At 43.0% G+C, this 18,434-nt stretch overlaps 1 protein-coding gene across 1 annotated transcript in view; it reads right to left on the bottom strand.

Annotated features, from left to right (window-relative positions):
• LOC144762905 (trypsin I-P38-like) overlaps nt 1–18,434 on the bottom strand; it is an 87,203-nt gene that overhangs the window by 23,227 nt on the left and 45,542 nt on the right. The window contains exon 4 of the mRNA XM_078648202.1: nt 10,020–10,156. Coding sequence (XP_078504328.1) covers nt 10,020–10,156 — 137 coding nt within the window. The remainder of the gene's footprint in view (nt 1–10,019; nt 10,157–18,434) is intronic.

Below are 18,434 nucleotides of genomic sequence, written 5' to 3'. Positions count from 1 at the left end.
CGCCAGAATAGCGTATGTAGGTAAATCTAGACTTCCAGACCGACATTTACGCCTAGAACACAAGAAAGTCTTTCATCTTCCAGCACCAGAACAAGGTTCCCTAGAACAAGTATTTCAAGCTACCGATCAAATTCTGAAATCACGAATCGGTTATAGTGAATTAAGTACCATGCATGAACAAGAACTAGCCCGATCAGCAGTCCGATGGATTACTGATTCTACCACTTTTCCAGACGAAATAGTGGCACAAATGTTTCTGAAACTGCCCCCAGCCGAGCAGCGACTGGTGGGTATGTATATGATCCAGCACCTCATTACACTGTATGAGGGTCAACATTCTGATCCAGGTCCGTTACATGATGTCCTGAACGAGTTACTCCAGTATAGATGGAAAGGTTTAGGTACTGATTTAATTAGTGTCATTCTAGAACAGCGCCACAAATATAGAACGTTTTTGAACCCGCATTTTGTTCATGGCTCACCTCCAGAAAGTAAACCGTTTTACATAGATAGACAGCATCCGTTACGAGAAGTACACCCAGTTAGGACACCAGATGGTGAAATGCAACGAGTATTTGTTTACACCCCAGTTACCAAGATGGAACTCTTAGAGATGAAGAAATTAATTCCCTGTCACGACAAAGATCCAGCAGGGTTCCACCGAGAATTAAAAGACATGCTCCGTATGGGAGAATACACGTATCCAGATATTATTAAAATGCTAAAAGTCCTGTTGCCTGCAGGCATATACGAAAAACTCAAGGAAAAGGATTGGGAGGTGGGAGAGAAAAAGATCGATTGGACAGCTCTAGAAGCTGAAGATAAGATACGAGTACCAGGTACCGGTCTTGGAGATAAATGTAAAGAATTACCAGAACTATTAATACAAGTTTTGCCTAGATTATTAGCCACTAAAAAGGAAGACTGGGATGCAATCTCAGCCTGTAAACAGAAACAAGACGAAGATACTAGTGATTTTTATTCCAGATTTGAGAAATGCTTTATAATAAACAGTGGTTTGAAGACGAGTAGCGAGTCATACCCTCATCTTTTTGTTACTAAATTAGTCGAGAATTCAAGTCCACAAGTTAAAAATCGAGTTTTGAAAGTCGAAAGTACTTGGCAAGCTAGTACCCCGTCCCAAATGCTCCAGATGCTCCAGTATCACCAGAATAGAATCAGAGAAGAGCAAGAACACGAGAGAAGACGTATGAAAGACACGAAAATGAAAGTACTAGTTGCACAATCTGTTCCTCAAGACAGTCAGAAGAGGGGTCCGAATCAAGCCAGTCATCCTGCAGCTCCCGTTAAAGGGACATGCAATTATTGTAAACAGCCAGGTCATTTTATAAACGAGTGTGCAGTTCTGAAACACAACATAGCCACTGGTAAAACTAAAGAAAGACCACGTCCGCCTAGACAAGAACAAGTTTCACAGACTTCTCAGCCACAGAATGCACAACAGACAGTTCCAGCACCGCTGCCTATCGCTGCAACACAGCATGTTACACAGCAGATGTACCAGTATGCACAGACAGAGTATCCAGAGTATCATGAAACAGCCTAGAGAGGGAGGTAGGCTTGCCTCTCATCGAGATTCCTGTAGATCAAGAAGGTCCCTATGTTCATAGTCAAGTATTAGGGAAAGACAGAAAGTTTCTGATTGATACAGGGGCAAGTAGGACTACCATTAGTCACAACGAGGTTCCAGGGGCTCCGCTCTCAGGCTCTAGAAATGTTTCCCTTGGATTTTCAGGAAAGCCAATTGTTAACGAGATTTCCAAACCAGTTACTCTAGAAGTAGGTCCATTGTCCCGAACTACTGATCTATTGCTTACGAAGTCATGTCCAGAAAATTTGTTAGGCATTAAGACACTGAAAGAATTAGGTGCAGTAATTTGCTGTTCCCCAGAGGGAATACGTTTGTTTTTACGTGACTTCAAGGGTCACTATGTTTTACGAGATTTTGATCCGAGATTGTCTAATGTTCCGCAGCATCTATGGGCGCAAGGTCCAACTGATGTTGGCTTCATGCAAATCACACCCCATCGTGTGACTCTCAAGCAAGGTATAGTCTTGCCACGAATCAGACAGTACAGATTGCCACCTGAGGCTGTAGCAGCCTTATCCAAAATTATTGACGAGCTCACGGCTCAAGGAGTAGTTGTAGAAACTGACTCCAATGTATGTAATTCTCCTATCATTCCAGTCATGAAACGTACTGATCCAAATGCACCCCCAGTATATCGATTAGTGATTGATCTTCGAGAACTCAATAAATGTATCATTCCCCAGTATCCAGTTGTTCCTGATATCTCATCCCTATTGACAGCCATTGATTCTGAGGCAATATTTTTTACAGTAATTGACCTCAAGAATGCATTTTTCAGTGTCCCCATTCATCCAGACAGCCAATACCTTTTCGGTTTTTGTTTAAATGGAAGGAGCTATAAATTCACACGAGCTCCTCAAGGTTTCACAGAAAGTCCTAGCATTTACAGTCAAGCACTTAAGAGACAACTAGACAATATTCACATGCCAACTGACACTGCCCTGCTCCAGTATGTCGATGATCTACTGATCACAGCCCGTTCTGAACATGCTTGCGAGCGAGCATCGCTTACAGTCCTGTATTTCCTAGCCGAGATGGGGCACAAGGTGTCCCCTTCCAAGCTTCAATTCTGTGTCCAGCAAGTGATCTACTTAGGCCACTTACTGTCCAAGTGGGGTAGGCAGTTGACACCCGATCGCATCCAGTTAATAGCGAGTCTTCCTCAGCCCAAGACACAGAAGGAGGTACGTGCTTTTATCGGCCTTACTTCTTATTGCAGACAATGGATTCCTCAGTATGCATTTCTAGCTAAACCACTGATACAGTTAACGACACAGGAGGCAGCCGTATCGACTGTTCTCCCTTGGACATCTGAACATACACTTAGTTTCAATGAGTTAAAGAAAGCTTTATGTCAAGCTCCCGTTCTAGCTACACCGAACTACAGTAAGCCTTTTATACTTTTTGTCACAGAACGTGATGGTACAGCATTATCTGTTCTCACACAAGATCAAGCCGGACAATACAAGCCCTGTGCTTATTTTTCGAGTACACTAGATCCAGTAGCCCAGGCTCTGCCTGCGTGCCTCAAGTCAGTCGCAGCCACAGCACTAGCTATCAGACAAAGTGATTCCATAGTATTGGGACACTCCCTGACAGTACAAGTTCCACACTCCGTGGAAGTTCTTTTAAACCGAACACAGACTCAGCACTTGACAATTGCACGTTTGACAGGTTATGAACTGACACTGTTCCAGCCACACATAGAAATCAGACGCTGCAACGTTCTAAATCCTGCTACACTGTTACCGTCAGTTACTTCAAATCCTGTCACACATGATTGTGTGGAAGTTGTTAACACTATGACTAAACCAAGACAAGATCTGACAGATATTCCATTACCAGATCCTGACCTGACACTTTATGTGGATGGTTCATGTATGAGAACGAGTACAGGAGAACTAGTAGCCGCGTATGCAGTGACTACTGACACTGAAGTTATTGAAACACATCGTATTGACACCCTGTCTGCTCAAGCAGCAGAGCTAGTTGCTCTGACTCAAGCCTGCATACACGCCAAGAACCTGACAGTTAATATTTACACAGATTCACGCTACGCATTCGGAGTTGTACACGACTTTGGAGTGCTCTGGCAGGAGAGAGGTTTCATGACTTCTCATGGAACCAAGATTCAGCATGGTCTCCTTATTCAAGCTCTGTTAGATGCAATACATTTACCGACATCTATTGCTATCATGAAGTGCAAAGCACATACGAAAGTTACAGACATTATTTCCCAAGGTAATGATCTAGCAGATCGAACAGCCAAGCTTACAGCACAGACACCAGACATACCAGTTAACAAGACACCGACATCCACTCTAGAACAGACTACTTGTATGACAGTTAAGGACCCTACTCATGATGTCATAGATATCCAGTTACATGCTACTCCCGAAGAAATCAAGAAATGGTCCGAACAAGGAGGGGTCCAGACAGATCAGGGATGGGTGACAAAGGGTAGAGCCACATGGTTTCTCCCCGACTCAATGGTTCAAGTCATTATTAATACCGCACATAGTCCTGCACATTTAGGAGAAAAAGCCATGATAGACAGTATCCAGAACATTTGGTTTAACAAGCATTTACGAGCTGCAGCCAAGCAGAAATTCCGTACTTGTATGATATGTTGTCAATTCAATCCAGGTAAAAGTGTCCCGGTGGAACAAGGTGGATTCCAACCCCCTGACCACCCTTTTGAAGTCCTCCAGATGGATTATATTCAGATTCAAGTATGTCCTTGTAGTTGTATGCGCTTTGTCCAGGTGGACAGAAGCATATCCAGTCCCAGATTACACAGCCGCGACCACTGCCAAGCAGTTGGTTCGTGAATTCTTCCCCCGTTATGGACTCCCTAGGGTCGTGTATTCTGATAACGGCCAGCCATTCTCATCTGAACTAATGAAGCACGTTTCCCTTTTGTTAGGGTACCAGTGGAAGTTCCATTGTGTACGCCATCCAGAAGCAGCCGGTCTCGTAGAGAGACATAATCAAACCTTGAAAATCCGCATTGCCAAAATCTGTCAAGAAAAAGGTGTAGACTGGTTAGTTGCTCTGCCAGTCGCTTTGTTTTATATGCGCATGGTCGCACATTCCAGATCAGGTCTGTCCCCTTATGAGGTCGTATTCGGCCGCCCCCCAAATATGTGGGGTACACCTAGACCCCGAAGTATTACCGATGTTTCCAGTAATATGCTGACAGATTACCTAGCTTCCTTGATGTCTGCCCTACACTCTTGTCGTTCACAGGTTGCCGCTGCATTTCCCGACAATACTGAAGTCAAGCCACACGAGATCCTTCCCGGCACCCTGGTCCTCGTCCGCAATTTTGATCGTTCAAGTCCGCTGGAGCCTCGCTGGAAGGAGCCGAAGTTGGTCCTCTTAACCACCCGTACTGCCGTCAAGTTGGAAGGCAGGAAGGGGTGGGTCCATTTGTCTCATGTTAAGAAATTTCACGGACCCCGACTACAAACTGTTTCCAAGAACATTTCCAAGGATTGTCAAGATTTTAAAGACTGCCAAGATACTATTCTTAAGGACTGTCCCGCAAATGACATTGATATCAAGCCCTCCCTGTTAGAGAAAACTCCGCAGCAGGAGTATAAAAAGAAGCTCCGGTCTAGTAAAATAAGTCAGCCAGTTTAATTGTCTAAGTCCTCCCCTAGGTGAAACGGTTAGACAGGTATCTGACATGTATGAAATAGACCCCCATAGTGAGAGAGTTAGTCAAAACTCTATCCGATGTATCGTTTTTCTAAGTTTCATATTATTTTTAAGCCTGATGGTTACCTGCACGAGTTATGCATTTCATTTATGTTTTCCAATTTCTCATGTAAATAAGTCTTCTAATGCTACAGTAGAGCACACGTTTAGTGATCTGCCTCCTCATGAACTATCTTATCGTCTTGCTATGCGCAACAATTCATTTATCCGTATGTTACATTATTCACACCAGACCAGCAATGCCACTAATTGTTGGGTGTGTGGTCGACTCCCCCCTTTCCAGACACCGAAGGGAGTTCTGCCACTCTTTCCTTATCCGTTCTCACATAATGGTTCATGTGGAGCATGGTCCACGTTAACGTCATCCTCAACTGATATGTCCCTTCTGAACAGTACATGTTTTCCAGACAAGCAAGGTCTTCCCCACAGAACAGGGTTAGATCTAGAAAATGAAGTTTATAATTTAGGTAATTATTCTTCGAATTTTATGGTCCTGAATGTTCAGTCTGATCCTACTCCAGACTTACCTGCTATTTTAGTATTACCAGTCAAAGGCGAATTATGTGTCAGAAATAATGGTTCCGTACATGTAGGACATAGTGATTGTACTACTATTGTCGAGTATAGTGACAGTGGGAAATCTATTTTCAAAGCTTCACGTCATTCTTATTTTGTTTGTGGTCAGACCGCATATGTTCGTCTGCCCCTCGATTGGGAGGGAACCTGTTACATTGCCTTCCTACTGCCACCAGTTTTCCTAGCCCCATCTGATTATCACAGAAACACACATCTAGTACACATTAGACATAGAAGGGAGATCGAGTCCCCAGTTGTCGATCAAACTGAAACTGCTCTAGAACAGTATACAGATTTCAATAGAGGATTCTTTTTCTTTATAGGACCTATCCAGAATAGTAAGTTAATCCATAGATTAACCAGAACCCTTGAGGCAGTAGTGAATGAGACTGCTTCTGCCTTAGGTAACTTAACCGAAGAGCAATCTGCTATGAGATTTGTCGTGCTCCAAAATCGTCTCGTTCTTGACGTCATACTGGCCGATAGAGGAGGAGCATGTAGAGTCATCGGATCTAGTTGCTGCATTTTCATTCCTAATAACGCGCCGTCTGTTTATTCAGCTATAACCAGACTTCATAAAATTGCCCATCAGTTACACCAAAATCCAGGCACCTGGACATGGTCCGGTTGGTTCTGGAGTATAATTTCTGCCTGGGGATGGAAAGTATTGTCATTCCTAGGTATTGCAGTAGCGATCATATTCAGTTGCTGCCTCTGTATACAATGTGGCCCTGCGATTTGCGGCATTTGTGCTACCTCTTGTATTCCTAGTCCCAAGTCCCGTCCTAGATCCCGTTCCAAGAAAATTCGAGACGAGCAAATGATACTGTATGAAATGATAGATGGTATCATGAATATTGATGTTTCCTGATGGAAACGTAGTGACAAGGAGGGAATGTGGAAAAGTAAATTTTGCCATGTTCTGTGTCCCTACGTGTTCCCCATGTTATGTTATATGTGCACGATTAATATGCATATGTATTCCTCATGATCGATTAAAGACGCAATTACAGCTGTGTCCATCTCTAGTATGCCAGTTCCTAGTTTTCGTGAATACAACGAGCATCAGGCCTATGTAAAGCTACGTTGCCACGTTTCTCAGTGTGCACGTTATTTCATTGTAAAGTCCCTGTTTCTAGGCCTCAAAAGGGCCCGGACTCAGATTCAGCTCCTGTCTCCTGAACCCTCGCTGAGGAGCGATACAGCCCCCACCTGTATCCCTGACCCTTCACTTACTTCCTGCCTCACAGTGCCCGGCTCGGCCTGGCTCTGCCTGTCAGTCTGCCAAGAGTATGTTATGATTCTAGTTATCAGTCCAGCTCTCCTTCTCTGCATTCCTAAGCTACTGAATCGCATCAATAGTTTCAGTCATCGTCTAGCCTTTACGTCTCCATGTAAGAGAAATACTGTATTTATGGTCATTTAATATTCCTCAACACGTACTACATGTAGAATAATTCATGCACCAGTCTTAGAGTCTGTTAGCCTTTACCCTGATAACTTTTGGATTCTATCAACATGTTCTCTAAACATCAGATACTAGATAGTGTTTAGGTACATGTCGCTCTGACTCTCCAGACTTCAGTCCCTGCTCCTAGCGCAGAAGTCATAGCCCCCAGCTTCTCCCTAGTAACACGTCATTGTTAGTTTGCGTGCACCAGTAGGTTAGAGGTCCCGGCTCCTTAGGTAGCCCCCTCCATGTTTCCACCCCATTTATGACATATTCTGTTACGTTTACATCACATGTCTATGTACACGCCTCTTGTTACACCTACTTTCACCCTTATCTCTCGCGACTGTTACAGGCCCCACCCACTGTCACACCTACTGTATGTACTGTAATGCAATTGTTTTAGTATATATACTTGTGTATTGTTATTAAAAGCTAGCGCGCTCATTCCAGATCCTGCCCGACAGCTGTCGGGGCCCCCCTGTTGGCTAGCCATCCCAGATCTTGCCCGTGCAGGTTGTCCTGTTCCTGTCCTTTATGCTGTATTAAAACCTGCAAACTCCTACTACCTCGAATCTTGACTCTTATTTATTGAGCTATCTGTTATTGTTATGTCCAGTCAAAAATAGAGGTATTATTTATTTATTTACCACACAGGAAAGAAGATTGTTTTACCGTATTTTCTTGCAAGGAATTTAATAGATTACATATTCTAAAGGTAGTAATTGTTACAATAGAATTGCAGAATATTGGGCCTCCAAAAAGCAGCAAAGATTTTCTCATTTCTATGTCTCCCAGTTTCCCTGCTTTTGGCTGAGTTCTCCATGGCCTACTGACTCTCTTCTGCTCTATTTCCGATCCCGGTCCCCATTGCATTTCAATCTCAGGATTTACACTAACTGTAATTGACAGCACACATCCTGTTATACAGTCTGGTTTCAACCAAATGGTGATTGGCTGTATCAGAGTCACTGCACTGTCAGTTACAACCTGGTGTGACACGTGGTCTGTGATTGGTTTGAGAGCAGTGCTCTGCAGTGCTCTGATGCAGAGTGAATGTCAATTCCAGCCTTGAAATCTCTTACAGAGTGGTAGTATATCAATGCTTAACAACTCATAGTGCACATGTGTGAGAGACCCAGTGTGTGCTTCTAGCCTACTCATATGCACAATTCTTTCTTTTCTGTCCTTCTGAATGTCTGCAGATCTGCAGCACAGGCATTGCAGCATGACTTTATAACACAGATTTCCAACATTTTCTGTAGTGAGAGGTACTTCTGATCAGTGAAAATCATCCTGAGCTACTGAAGTGTAAACAACTTGTGCAGTGTTGCCAAACACCTCCACACCCAGCTTCATTGACTTCAAGCTTTAAGCTTAATGTCCATCGGCCATATACTAAGGTTTGAGCAAAATCCTTGGACTAGGGGCACCATGACAAGGTTTCTATGTGTGTCAGTGAGAGAGTGGTCTATGGGGATGTTTGAACATGTGTGGCTATGAATGGGATATATGTGTATCAGTGATTGAGAGTCTGAGTTGTAGGTACTTGTGGCAGAGGACACACTTTTCACTATATGTGGCAGTGTTACATGTATAACACAAGCATACAACCATTTTTTAAATGGGAGAACTTTAAGGAGCAGAAACATTTTCTGTAAACATTTTCATAATATGGAACATTTTCATGCACTTAAAATGTCTGCTACTTAAAGTAATGGATGTATTTTTCAGCTATAAATATGGCACAGTGTCTACAAGCCACTATGAGCAAGATGCCTGCTGTGTGTGAAGGGAACACTTTGAAATGGGAGAAAATTAAACTGAACAGTTAACTGTATGTTTACAAGGATTTAATAAAACTCAGCATTTAAATGTTCTCCCATTTCTAAGAGTCACATTTACAAACACCAGTCATCTTGCTCCCAGTGGCCTGTAGACATGTTACCATATTTATAACAGAAAAATAAAGCCATTTGTTTAAAACAGAGGAATTTAACATGAAGATCCATTGTTCATAAAACATTAACACTTAAATGGCTTAATTGAAAGTGGAGAAAGACATTAAGACTTAATGGTTGAAAGGCTGATTTATTTTCACCTTTATTTCTCCCATTTAGAAAAAAAATCTGTATTTTTCAGATATAAATATGGAACAGTGTCTACTGGCCACTGAGTGCAAGAGGCCTGCTGTTTGTAAATGTAACACTTTGAAATGGAAGAAAATTTTCTCAAATTTAAAAGCATTCAAAAACACAATTTGTTTCTCAGCTCCAATATTGATTTGGCAAGGACTTTTGTTTAAGAGTTAAATAGCTTAGAGCTTCAGTTCTTCACCTCTGTGACCCAGCTTGGTACATAAATCTAAGGGAGCACTGCTCATTATCAGGTCCTGCTATCTGCAGACTGATGAGAATAATGTAAAATTACCACAGCCTTCCCCTACCTTCAAAAGGAAAATGTGATTCTGTGCCTATTTAAAAATAAACTCAACGCTGCAAACAACTCTGAAGCTGTAGCTCAGATCGAAGGTTGGAGACACCTGTTTTATACCCTCAAAGTGAGCAACTCCCTTCATGGCCAGGCCAGTCCTGGCTGTAGTGTGTAGCATGAGAGACTGATGTGGCACTTATGAGCGGGTGCAGCTGTCAATCTTACCTGGCAGGTGCTCTGTCCTCCCTGCATAAATCCAGAGCACATCATATTGTTTGTGTAGTCATATTTATAGGCATGCTGACACTCTGCACTGGAGATAATCGGTTGATTCAGGCACTGAAGAGCATTTGCATTAACCACTGGAAGGAGAAGAAAACAAAATGTATTTATGTTTTCAAAGCAGCAGCATTTCTCCTTGAAACAAGAAATACAGCAATACCAAAAACACAAAACGATTCATGCAGTGATGCAGTAATGTAGGAAAGTGCTAAGAATGATTCATGCTGAATAATGACTTGTTGTTTACATACCACTCCATACCACAGTCTTTAATGTTTCTACACACTGGAAATAACAGGTGGTACTTTACACAGTTTGTTGCTACTCAATTAACCTCTGAAGCATGAAAGGCTGAGTTGGCTCTCCATAGATTCAAGGTCATGACCAGTGGGTCAGACAAGATGACAGCACTGAGAGCTAAACTTGCTAAGTCATCCTTATCTTATCTTTAAGTCACTTATGGGTATGGAAAAAAGAAGAAGATAGTGAATATGCGGCACATATAATAGCACACACCATATATTCACAATGGGTACACTGTTGTACATCACTGTCCAAAATAGATCACATTTGGTCACAGAGAGGGCGGGGTGAGGGGAATTCAAAGAAATCCTGAAAGTGGAAAGGCAAGGGATTACCCTGAGGTTGCTTAGGAGGGCACTGCAGTGGAGGGGTGTGAAAAGTTAAAAGAACCAGAGCAGTGATCAGGCACAGTGTGGGTTGGCGACAGACGTGTCAATGAAGGTGGCAGAGGGTTCTGAAAGAGGTAGAGGGGAATGGCGCCATGTGTTAATTTGAAGCCTTAAGTAAGAAGCCATCACATATTAATCAACAAGAGGACATGATAATACACACAGATTATAAAGCAGTTCTATTTTGCTGCCTTCATCTTCATATTTGTTTACTAGTTCATGATGTTTTGATGTTTGAAATAAAAGAATAAGGTCCTTCGAAAAAGCACTTCTTTCACATAAGATGAAGGAGATCACCCACCTTCCCAACTTTCATTAGCTGGACTTTTGGTCAATATTGATGGCCAGATAATGGAAGTTTGTGAAACCAAAACTATTGTACACTCATGTCTGAGCCTATTTTACTCCTCCGTGTATGCAGGCTTTGGTACATTCACGGGCCACAGTCCGTAGCAGCTCTTGATCCCCGGACCTTTCTACTGTCTATACAAAAGGATGTCACCTACGCATACAAAGAAACCAAGGAGAATAATTTATCATGGAGCGTCTATAAGACAGTCTATAGTACAGCTTTTGTCTATTACTGATTAAACTCAAAGAGTATAGCAGGCACCGGTTAATTATATTTACTGAAGGTATTCCAGCAGTTAAATCGAGGTTCATCTTTTTAAGGACACCGGACCCTCACCAAACTAGATGGCATGCCTCTTCATAGCATCCACTCCTCACCCTGGATAGTTAAATGTATCCAAGGTGGGCTCAGGAGCTTTCTGCAGTAGACTTGGTGGATTCTCAGTCCTTGAGAAGAGAAGTTCTACTGATATTGAAATCCATGTAGGTTATTACTCAAAGGGCTGCAGAGACATATGTACTAATTTAAATTGACCTATTATTTTACTAATCTCTTTTATTGAGGTCTCCCTATGGTAAGGTTTTAAACAAAAAGGGGTAATTATTATCGCCTGAATTCATGTTTTGCTTGACATGTTTCAGTCAATCTGAGATCCCAATGCAGCGTCAATGCCCTTCCTCAGGACCAAATTCCTGTTCATATTATGTGTTTAACAACAACCTATCCTTATGAGTATGTATGTGTAATGGTGCCTAAGAAGGCGACTTGGTTAAATAAAGAAATATCAAACCAGTAATAGTTGTCTGGTTTGTGATTGTAAATAAATGTTATGTTGAGATACGTCTTTAACACTATCTTGTGTATGATATAAATAAGAAATGGTGTGTATTAACAATGACTTTCACCTGGTGAGTGATCTTGTTGCTGTTTCTCAACTGTGAATGTGATTGCTGGAGATTGAACTGTATCAGGCAGCTGAATTTATTAGGATATTTTTTACATGTGTGTATACCTTAGATTATTAGTTTAAATTGATATAGCATGGTATGATATATGGTATCTCATTGATGGAATGTCTTATTTGTAAGTAATTGAACTTAGCAAAGAATAATAGGAGGATTTGTGTTGGAAACAGTATCATCTATGGCTAGATGGTCAGGGATTTTATATTTAGTAGCACCAGAGTATTGGGGCTCTTACAAGTGACAGGGTTACTAGTAAATTGGAGGGATAAATAGATTCCGTTCAGCTTAAACTGTTCGAGGTGATCACATCAGTAAGACCTCATATTTTGGTCTGTATTTTATAAATCAGTTTCCGTTATTTTTCAAATAGTATATTATAGGCTGCACAAGTCAAATACTATCCATATCAATTTATACTCACTGTGACCTGTCTTCAAGAAAGAGAGTGTCATTATTATAGTTGCTCAAGTTAAAGTTACTGCCATGTCCTCCTGGCCATATTTTACCATTCTTGTTGTCATCCCTGCATAATAAATTACATGAGTATTTCATGAGGAGTAGGATGCCTAATGCAGTTTCAGTGCTAATGTGGCTCCTAAAGAGTCCTCATGCACCAACTAATTGTTTTGGTGGTTCTGGCTAATCTGTGTACGTTACAATTGACACAAAATAGCGAATTAAATTAGATAAGTCTTATGTTTAGACAGGGTTTATCTATGTGCCTTCCAAAATCTTGTGTGTATAAGTGAATCCCTCAAATGATAGCCTCTTTTGAAGGCAAACAAAGGTTCTATCATAGTGTAACATTTCTGTATTTAAAATATGGCAATTCATGTTTAACATTATTCACCATAATGTATTAGGTTGGTGTTGCAAAAAATCTCGTATACATATATCTCTGTCTTCAATGGCGTACCCAGCCCTGGCCATCAGCACACCTCATTCCAAATTATTGCACACAAATTACCTCAATCAGCCTTATTTCAATAAAAATAAATGTCTGATGGTCAGCCACAGGTGTTGGAATTGATCAACCACTGTGACTATTCATCAGTCTCCTCTTGTTGAACTCTTATTGGGTGTTCAGGGTATACCACTTGGCAGATTAATCTCTTCGTGTCCAGTCTTAAAGGGGTGTCACTTAATGAAGAATGCTGAGAACCCTCTAGTTCTTCACAACACTTGCCGGTGTTTTGGAGAACACCTATTGCAGAAGGCTGAAGATGCTAGATATCATTGGCTGCATTGCCGTCCAGAAGCGTCTGTACCTTTATTGAAATTAACTTCCAAAAATAATGTCCCATTTGTCTAAGGAAGTCAGATAAATGCACAAGAGGGGACAAGAGAAATGGGTAGGCAAAGATTTCAGCTAAAAATAACTTCTGCATCATCTACTTAATTTATAAGGGGTGCCGCTCGCAGCCTTGCTCTTCATAACCCTGATCGCTGCTGCTGAAAACAAAGAAAGCTGACATTTGCCAATCTCTGCCTCAAAGCATTTGGACCACCGGGGAGAGACCGAAGTCTGTCCGGTTTGTGTGGGCGGGACTGCGAGTCCCAGCAGGAGTAGCGCTTCGGCCACCAGCGCACCTGTGACTCTTCCCGCCCACTCTCCTCCCCCTACTGCTTCAAGACGGCTCGCGGCCCCCGCTCCGCGGGATCCGCTCGCAGCCTTGCTCTTCATAACCCTGATCGCTGCTGCTGAAAACGGAGAAAGCTGACATTTGCCAATCTTTGCCTCAAAGCATTTGGACCACCGGGGAGAGACCGAAGTCTGTCCGGTTTGTGTGGGCGGGACTGCGAGTCCCAGCAGGAGTAGCGCTTCGGCCACCAGCGCACCTGTGACTCTTCCCGCCCACTCTCCTCCCCTCTATTTAACTTTAATCAATAACGCGGCCGCGGGACGCGCGCGGGTCGGAGCCCGGGGCTAAGCCCGGGCAAAGGGCGGGCCGTTTGAGGCCGTTCGAGGACCGGAGAGACTGGACTGGGCCAATCCATTTTTAATTTATTTTAATTCCCATTCCCTGTCCGTCCCATTTTAGTTTTAGTTTTCGTTTAAAATGGTGGTGACTAGAGGAAAGAAAACCATGGCCCCGGGGAATGTGGGGAAATTGCTAGGTCCTATGGGCGACTTTATCACTAAGGCTAATACTTTTATTGACCAAAGTATTTCATTGATAGAGGAAAGGGTTTCTTTAGACCTAGCATTTGCTAAAAGATCCTCCATAGGCAATCTGGCAGATGCCAGAACACCTCCTCCCGGTAATAACAAAGAAGGATTGAGGGTGCATGGTGAGTGGAGACGGAGCCTGCCCAATAACGTGGATTTGTCAGTGTCTGAGCTCGCAGTCTCACAATTGAGCTCTGACTTAGAAAAAACTCCCGAGTTATTACCTCAAACCCTCCCACAAACGTCATCCCTGGAGAGAATACAAGCAAGGGGAAGGAGGGAGGGTGCAATTAGTAAAAGAAAGAACGATCAGAAACCCCATACCCCTACCCTTACCATGCCGGAACATTCCCCAAGTATTTTACAGCTTCCTTCCCCAAGACCAGAACAACAAATTGTCCCTGCTCTAATTCACCATACTGACCAGGAATTCCCTACCTTCGTGATTACGGACTCACCAATTCTTTTATCTACTGATAAGGGATTAACAAGCAGCGATAACTCACTCCTCTTAAATAAGATCGCTGACCTTTTCAAGTTATTCCTACAGCCAGTAGAACAAAAGTTAGCAAAGTTAGAGAGTCAGATGTCCAAGCTTGTTAATCTCTCACACCAAAACCAACCGGTTGGGGCCCAAAAAAGAGGGAAAATTAATTATACTAAGCAACCTCCCTCGAAACCTGCAAGTGTTATCCCGAAACCTGTCACGCTTCAAAAGAACACATTGCAGGCCGTAACACCCACAGTATCTATTACTAGTGCAACCCCTACATCAACCTCCACTACGAGCACGCCAAATCTTATTAACAACGCAGCCACCACATCAACACAGGGAAACGCCTTGCCACTAATAACATCCTTATCACAGCCAGTGGCAAAAAATAAAATAACATCTAAAACCCCGGCACCTAATCCTTCGGCCCAAACAGCCAAAAGATACGTTCCTAGAGGTCCCGGAGAGGCTAGAATCCCTGTTGATCTGCCACCAGATGCTTCACCCTATGTCGCGGTTATGACTGGCGTTCCCAAGTTAGCGGCCCACAACGCGGAACTGAGTTGGTCCTTGAAAAACAAGGCACAACATTGGTTACAGACGAACCGCCCCATGCCGCCAAATTGGCATGGAAGATTTTCCTCAGTACGTAGGAAACCATGGGTGGGCAAAGGCAGAAAAACTATCCCAGGGGACTGTATTGTGATCACCTTTGAAGATCCCCGGGTAGCAGATTATATCTGCTCCTGGGATCAAACAAATGTAAATGAAGGCATTGGTATTAAACCACTCTCTTTCTTTTACCCCGTAAGACAACCCAACAACTTTTTCGAGGATCTTGGTCCCCCCTGGGTTGCACCTCCCCCTCGTCAGGTAGCATTCTACGACACTAGACAATATGGGGGCCCCCGCCACCGTGAGTACGATAATTTGTGGCACTTGGTGCGACCACGATATCAGGGAGGAAATTGGGAAGAATGGGGTCCACACCCCCAGAGAAGGGTACATAGATAACAGCCCTGCTGGGATCCCTGGTATAATATTCCATTGACTAATAGATTCAGTGCACTTGAAATGGTCGATTGACCATCAATGGACGCTGAACATATCAACCTTAATTCACCACACCGGCCTCCCAAAACAAAAATTCCCCTGACGACCCTAGAATCAGCAATACCAAAAGCCGATATAACGATTATACCTCTCTTTTTTTGGAATGTGGCGGGTTTACGCCCTAAGATCGAGGATGGGACGGCCTGGAATTTTCTTGAACAAGGAAAAATAATCTGTCTTCAGGAGACTTGGTCCACAACAGAGCTACATCTCCTGGGCTACAAAACCTATTTTTCCCTAGCTGTGCGTAGCGCAATAGGCAGGCCCAAAGGTGGGTTAACAACGTACATTGCAAACACACTCAACCATCTAAAAGTGTCCATTATCCATACTGATCCTAACTGTCAAATTCTCTCTTTGTCCTTTGCAAACAAAGAGTCTATCCTTCTAGTAAATTCCTATAATAACTTGAAGGAAGACCAGTTTTCAACCCTTGCCTGCAATATTCAGGAGAGACTAAGACACTTTTATCAGTGGAAGGAACGACCAGGGGCAATTCATCTTTTATGGGGAGGGGACTTCAATCTCCATCCTTGTCCCTTGGCGAACTCACAATGTTGCGGGATTGTGGACAAATTTGAGGCTCCATTAGCCCACTTTGTCCACACCAAGTTGGGGAATGTAATGAACAACTTGCTCTCCGACTTGGATCTTGTAATTGCTAACTGTCCAAGTCTGGATAAAAATTCTTTTTTTCCGACCTATGTGGGTAGAGGTCATCAAACGACCGTTGACTATATTTTCCTCTCCCCGGGATTGCTAGATATAGGGAAAGCCTTTCAGGTTATTGCTAACCCATTGAGCGATCATTCTGCTCTGAGGATGGACCTCCATTTAATCGAGAATAAGCCCCAAAACACTGAAATAGGAAATACCCTAGCCCAAAATAAGTTGGATCTAGGAAAAAAGAACAGCTACTCAATAAAATGGGAAAAAGTTAACTCAAATGAAATCACAAAAAACCTGGTGGAGCGGGCCTATCCTAATATAATTAAATGTCTGGATCTCTCGGCAAATCATAAAGAAGTCTTAAACAATTTTAAACAAATTTTAGAGATAACGAAGGGATTGCTTACGGCTAAACCAATACCTAAACATTGCAACAAGAAAGGGTGGTTTAATCTAATCACAGTTGTACTAGAGCCCTATCCAAATTAAAATCTGCCTTACACAACAAACCTAGAGATCGCAAGAGTTCGCTTCGGTAGGAACGGCGAGTTGACGGCACCTTTTGGAGTAGAGCGTGGAGTCAGGCAAGGATGTGTCCTGGCCCCCTTCTTTTTCTCACTCCATACCAATGGTTTGGAGGCGGGTATGTTGAGGGGTGCCCAGGACCTCCCACGGGTAAAACAGCGCCTGATTCCCGCTCTGCTCTATGCGGATGATGCCGTCATCCTCGCGCGAACCCCGCGCGAACTCCAGAGCTCCCTGAATAGATACACAACCTTTATGGACGGCTTAGACCTAAAAGTGAATGTCAAAAAAACCTGTGTCATGATCTCAGGGACTGGGAAAAAAGGAGTAAAAGAGATATATCTCGATAACCAAAAACTTGAGATCACTGCCCAGTACCCATACCTTGGGATCATGATAGACGTTAAATTGACATGGAAACCAGCAGTACAGACAAGATGCCACTTGTTTAAAAGATCGATAGCGGCCCTAATGACCTTTTCTCAGAGGTTGGGGAGGAGGGCACCAGTAGAGTTACTGAAAATTTACAACGCTAAGTGCCAGGCCATAGCCCTGTACGGAGCGGGAGTGTGGGGACATACGGATATCAGAGCCCTCCAGGTAGCAGAAAACACCTTCTTAAGATTTCTTTTAGCTACCCCGAGAGGCACGTCAACTTATGACTCTCATATGGAACTAGGAATTCCCTACTTAGAGGATCTACTCAAGATTCAACCCCTGATGCTGTGGCGGCGCATCTGGACATCTGTTAAAAATGCGCTAACCCAGTCAATTGTGGCTGACACAATGTCTCTTGACCAGTCCTCAAAAGTTAAGTGGCTCTGCTATATTAGAAACTTTTTTAAAGACCTTGGCCTTGAGAACTACTATCTCCAGCCAGAGACTATAGCTGAACTGCCGAAGAAAGCCCTAAAGCAACAAGCTCTTTATCATCTAGAGACACTGAGATTGGCATCTGAGTCATCAAAACCCTCAGTTATTCATGCGAATTTGGTGCAGACAACTTACGGTATCCAACCGTATCTAACCTTGCAGATTACAACATATGAAAGAATGCTGATGATTAGATTCAGACTGGATACCTTCTTCAGACTGGTTGCTTTTCCTCTGAACAGTGGTTGGGACCGAACTCTGCCCCTATGTCCCTGTGACGGGAACTCTACCCAGACTAATATACATGTGATCATGTTCTGTAAATTCTATCACCCACACAGAAAAATATGGCTACTCCCTACATTGAGGCGCTGGGGCCTTAGACGATGTCGGCCAGCATTCCTCCGATTGCAAATGTTAGACTCTGAAGATGTTTGTTATATAGTTCTCAATTTTTTAAAATGTATTTTGAACCACAGGAAAAACTTGTAAAACAGCATTGCGTA

The sequence above is a fragment of the Lissotriton helveticus genome, chromosome 6, assembly GCF_964261635.1.
Source record: "Lissotriton helveticus chromosome 6, aLisHel1.1, whole genome shotgun sequence".
In the NCBI taxonomy this organism is placed as follows: domain Eukaryota; kingdom Metazoa; phylum Chordata; class Amphibia; order Caudata; family Salamandridae; genus Lissotriton; species Lissotriton helveticus.
This window is presented reverse-complemented; position numbering and strand designations above follow the sequence as displayed.